This window comes from Mastigoproctus giganteus, chromosome 4 (genome assembly GCF_048544385.1).
Source record: "Mastigoproctus giganteus isolate SK-2022 chromosome 4, ASM4854438v1, whole genome shotgun sequence".
NCBI classification, from domain to species: Eukaryota; Metazoa; Arthropoda; class Arachnida; order Uropygi; family Thelyphonidae; genus Mastigoproctus; species Mastigoproctus giganteus.
In genome coordinates, this window is record NC_143578.1 from 92957690 (window position 1) to 92963689 (window position 6000).

General features: G+C 36.1%; 1 protein-coding gene across 3 annotated transcripts in view; it reads right to left on the reverse strand.

The window, feature by feature from the left end:
* Fdx1 (Adrenodoxin-like protein 1, mitochondrial Ferredoxin 1) overlaps positions 1 to 5750 on the reverse strand; it is a 141547-nt gene extending 135797 nt beyond the window's left edge. For 2 of the 3 annotated variants that reach the window (XM_090372817.1, XM_090372816.1), the window contains exon 1: positions 5449 to 5750. In XM_090372817.1, coding sequence (XP_090228943.1) covers positions 5449 to 5689 — 241 coding nt within the window. In that variant the 5' untranslated portion in view covers positions 5690 to 5750. The remainder of the gene's footprint in view (positions 1 to 5448) is intronic. The other variant, XM_090372818.1, reaches the window with a different exon arrangement.
* Positions 5751 to 6000: the final 250 nt, after the last annotated feature.

Genomic DNA, 6000 nt, shown 5'->3' on the forward strand with positions numbered 1-6000 from the left:
ATTTGCTGAATCCTTAATAATGCTTTTTGTTGTTGTTATTTGGTTTTTAGGAGCATTAGCAACTAAGGCCATATTGCTCCGGGGATATGCAGTGGTCATTCCCTGCCCTTTCTGCATCCTCCGTATTTGGTGGCCACGGGCTCGAACCCCAGTCTAATCCAGAAGCATGTGTAAGATTTAGATTTTCTTTTTTTGACTGAAGCTACGCACTGCCGCTCCTGCCCACCTGGCTATGGAGGCACCCCAATGCTTTTTGTATTTCCCACATTTCCTCAGGCAGCATATCATTATCTAGTTCTAATAGAGTTTGAAAACAATTGCTTGTTTCAAGTATATAATCATTTGGAATACAGGTAGTTCCCGCTTCACGAGTTTTTTTTTTTTTTTTTCCAAGTAGCAACTAAATCGAAAATATGAACATTAATTGCAAAAAATGAATGTTAAACATTCATAAATATTGCATTTCAAACCACACGCTTACCTATACAATACAGTGTACCCCGCTTTACGATATTAATCCATTCCAGAGACACCATCATATCGTGAAAATAACGTAATGTGAACCCAATAACACACGCTGTTTCTTGGTAATTCGTTCTACAACCTTGGAAGGTGAAATTTTCGCTATATAACTCTCTAAAAGGTCGTTTTTATAGTGTAAATTGTATTAGTTACCAATTCAAATCATTAAAATGCACTACACTTTCATCATTATCATATGCTCTGTTATAAGAACCAATTTTGAACGGCTTTGTGATATTTTTCTAAAGCACATTTCTGGAGCTCATGACCATAAAACAATAAAAACAATTTGCACTTTCCAGCTTATTGGGCTTTTCTGTTAGTGCAATTGATTATAAACGGGTAGTAAACTCAATGTTATTGCATTTGCGAAAATACCGATAGCTGGAATTGTGTGGTTTTTTACGTTATTATAGTGAAATGTGTTTCCCCTTTATTCAAATCTTCAATTGTATAAAAAACATAAATTTTCAAAATTTTCTCTTCATTCTTTTTTTTTTTTAGCTTCGTAAACTTGTTACTCCGCACAAATCATGTTAGTTGCAATTTGTGCGTTCTGTTAAAAAATACTTATGCATGCTATTGAAATTTAAAAAGAAAAGAGAAGATTATCTTGGAAATAAATGCCTCTTGAAGCATTTCTGAAGACAACTTCTTGTGCAACAAATCAACGAGTGCCAAGAAAAATAATGTGTAATCAAGGAGTGTGCATTTAGTTGATGATGATGGTGAAGAATAAACATTCTTTAACATTTGTAAGTCATAAATAATTTCTCCATTATAATTTGCTTGATTTTATAGGCTACGTTTTCATTTATTAGATAAATCAATCATTGTTTAAACACAAACTAATTAGTTAATTAATTTCATTTTTGATAACATACACCCCATTTTTAACATTATGTCTATGGGAACTAAACTACTGCTTTACGAGCGCACGCTAGGAATTAATTAACTCGAAGTCGGGAACTACCTGTATTTTCTACGTCCAATCATCTAGGGAAAACCTTATTCATGATCTTTTTCAGATTCAGCATGATGTGGAGTAGCTGATGATCGCTGCCACAATCTGCTCCAGGAAGTGTTTTTGCTGTGATTACAGTGGAACGCCACCTTTCTGAATAAGGATGTAATCAATCTGATTCCTTGTTTTATGATCAGGAGATTTCCATGCGTAGAGCCTTCTCAGGTGCTGCTGAAAGCAGGTGTTACATATGACAAGACTGTTCAGATGACAAAATTCAATTAAACTTTCACCCTGTACATTTCTAGTGCCAAACATTTAGGAAAGGCTTAAATTAGTATAGGATACAGTTACCTCATATTACAACTTTGAAAATTGCGAATTCTTATACGGCACGGCAGCTTACATCAAACAACTTCTTTAAAATTGTTTCTTCCATGTATTTCAACTAGAAACCACATATTATTAGATGAGGGTCCAGTTATTCCTGAATTAGGCTGTCACAGTATTCTCATCTTTTACACAAATGGTCAATTAACCTTTTGGCAAAGCCATCTGTTTGAAAATAGTATAATATGACAAAGGCAAGTTTTATCGGTTGTGAGAATAAAAACCATTGTGTTATCTATGCAGTTTAAATCTTGTTGGCAATAAAAGCAGTTTAAAGAGCAAGGTAATCCTGCAATCAACTTAAAAGAAAGTGAATGTCACTCTTCTGCATGGATTCTTAAAGACAAATGCAATCCTTGATAAAAATGTCTAATCGTTTCCGTAATATTTCTGGATTTTAAAATGTTGATTTGGCAAAATATGCTGGATTTTAAAGTGCCAGATATTTACATTTTCCTTGTGTGTATATATTTTACCCACTATATTTCATATTTTTTACCAAAGTGATCATGAAGAGAATACTATTTAGAAAAAACAGGCACATTTTTGACTTCTGGACTTTTAAAATAGGAGTCTATATAATATCTACATCTTTTCTTCTTCTGTTTATACAATAGCTGATAATATTCACATGCTTTTTATGTCCTTATCTCTGTTGCTCCTTTGGATGTCTTCATCCTTCTCAGAAAAGATAGCCACCATGCAGCTTCTAAGACTTCTGAAATGCCCTTGTCTATTACTTTATGGGATTGCAATTAGCATTTCTTCAACCTTCTTTTGAATTCTTTAATTCTCAAGTTCAAGAAGTTTGGAAATCAGATTTTTACACAATCAATCACATCAGCTTCCTCAAGATTATCCGAGCCAGACTTTTTTTTTTTTTTGCAGTCTCCACTGTGTTACTTTGTATGTCATGTGCCAATTCTAAGTTTTTGAATATAATATTTTTTTTTTTTTTTTTTTTTTGGTAGGTGTTGGTGCATCGGCTTCTGTGGCCATAGTGCACCTCCCAAGGTTTTTGCAGTACTTTGATCCAAGCCCGAGGCAGGATTCAAACCCACGACCTTTGGGTTGCCAGGCAGGCACTTTACCCACCTGGCTAGCCCGGTCGGCATTGAATATAATCAGACCAAGGTTTTCAGCAAGCTCCAGTCATATTTGATATCTTAAATTCCTTCCACTGCTTCATCCTTTCATGGAGAATACATTATACTTAGTAAATGTCACTCAGATTTGTTGAGAAAAATCATAACATAATTTTTAATCAGCTTAGAAGGATGCTATTTAGTGGCAAACCTCTATTTCCAGAAATTATTTTTAAGACATTATAATGAGGTGTTGCAAATCAAATGCTGGTAGTAACTTTCAAGTGTCGTTAATGAAATGTCATTACATAAAACATCATTAAGCAAGGTACACCTGTATATAGAATACATAGAAAACCTTGTACGGAAGTTTTATTTTTATATATATATATATAAAAAAATTCTGCTTATCTAAATCTTAATTTCCTCCCCCCCGCATATACCAATAGCTTCTCCATTCTATTATTCTATAAAATTATATATATATATAATATATACACTGAGTGATCACTGAATTATGACCACCCCTATGAAAACTGAATGAGACCAGTTGAACACGTGAGGTACGAGAGTGTACAGTTAGTCGACATATGTAGCATAGATAACGTGTCAGTGGTTCAGTAGGTAGTAAAATTATGAGTGTGATGGGTAAAAGGAAGAATTTACCGGACTTTGATAAAGGACAGACTGGGTGCTCAACGAGCTGGTGCCTTGATTTCCCAAACGGCTGAACTGGTGGGGCATTCAACAGCTGCCACAGTTAAAGTATACCGGGACTAGTGTCAAAATGGTCAAACAACAACCCGACGGCAAAACTGCAAAAGGTCAGCAAAAGATTGATGTTAGAGGTGAGCGCCAGATCTGACAACTCATACAGGCGCAGCACTGTTCAAGAGTTGACTACCCAATACAATATGAGCCAACCCGGAACAATATCTGCCACGACCATGAGTCGCACATTCGTACCAGCAGACGACCCCTACAGCATCCTCTCCTAACTAAGGTTCATCAGCATAAAAGACTCGCCTGGTGCAATAAGCATCCAAGTTGGACATTAGAAGACTGGAAGGTGTCCTGGTCAGATGAGCCATGTTATTTACTCCACACCATGGATGGTTGTGTACGGATTTGGCGTCAACAACATGAGGCTCTTCATCCATCATGCATGGTATCAAAAGAGCAGGCCGGTGGATGCGGTTGTATGGTGTGGGGCATGTTTCACTGGCAGGAATTTGGACCCCTGGTGCATGTGGAACATGCACCAGGGGCCATATCAGTGGTATCCACTATTGTTAACTGCTTGCTGACTGTGTACACCCCGCTATGTTACACTTTTTCCCAAATGGCGATGGTTTCTTCCAAGATGCAATGTGCCAAGCCATCTGGCACTTGATGTGCAGGAATGGTTTGAGGAACATAGTTCTGACTTCCAGCATATCGATTTGCCACTGAACTCTGCCAATATCAATCCCATAGAGCAATTTTGGACAACTATGGAAAGGCATATCAGGCATCTGTATACATCAACCACCTCCGTACCTGCATTGCTGGCCGCATTACACACAGCTTGGTTGGCCTTACCTCCCATATGCTCCTGATGTTTTGTTGAATCAATGTCACGTCGGATAGCTGCTGTACTGAGAGAAAAAGGAGGACCTACAAAGTATTAGGTAGGTGGTCATAATTCAGTGATCCGTCAGTGTATGATATACGTATAACACAAACAATTATCATAATTTAATATCATAAAATACTGAGCATTTGTTCCAATTTACTCAGGCTATGCGAGGGGAAATAATTCACTGTTCGTTTTGCCAATGTAATCTTGATACTTTTCTCTTCTTCCTGCCACTATATTATTTCACTATTACAGGGCTTTGGTTTAGGAACTATACCAGGACTTTTTGTTGTAATCTGAGAACTAAAAACAAGGAGTAACGTTGTGTAACAGGTCACTGCAATTTCTGTATTACATTTTTAAATGGTGTAGCTCTATGAATACTGTCCTTACTTCAATGCAGTGACACAGATGCACATAATATATTTGTATAGAATGCATGCATGACATCGAATGCAAAAACACAGTGAACTGACTTTTTAGTACTTGCATGTTTTGAATATTTCAAAAAATTTGGCGAAATTCAAATCGTTTTTTGTCTATGCCTTTTTTTTTTTTTTTTTACCAGTAAATCTTGTAATTTTTTTTTATTTTATTTTTTCTACTGTACATTCCTTTACATGGATTTGACAAACTCAACCCGAACAGTAACGAGAGTTTTTATCACCGGATCACTGAAGGGATAATAAGTTGTCTAAGCAGCTTCACTGGATCTGCCATAGTTTTTTTTTTTTTTTAATCCCGACACCGATTTATTCATACAAATTAATGTTTTACTATAAATTAACTGTTTCTTGAACTAATGGAACATTTATCTTAATTTACGTATGAATACGAGGTTTTTTTTTTTTTTTTTTTAATTGAATTACCGGCTGTTTGAAGACGCCTGCACCTCCCAACGAAAAAATCGATACTTTCTTTAGATGGTACCCAAAGCGAAGAATTAATCGAAGTCAAAAATGGCGGCATGAGCGACAGTCTACAAGATGAACTTGAAAATTTAACGTTTTTACACATTACAACTATTCCTGAAGAGAGATTTCGAAAGCCATGATAAGCAGACACAAATTTGATGCATCTTGAAAAACGATTTAATACACGATTCTCCATTCTTTCAGTAAATATCACACAATAAATCCTTAGTATTCCTACATAAGTTGAAATATATTAAAATTCAGTTAACACAATAACCCACAGAGTACTTCTCAGTGCAATAACCTATCTGGATGAAGTTGCTATCGTGCTCTGTGGGCATCGAATAAATTCATTGGGCTTTTCCAGCTGGGCAAAAACAACCAATCAAAAAGGGGATATATAATGTTATCACTTAACTATGCTTGTTCAACGGATCAGACTATAAAAATAAGCTACGAAGGAAGTACATAGAGCGGTACCTAGAATACAAAGACCAAACCTCCCCC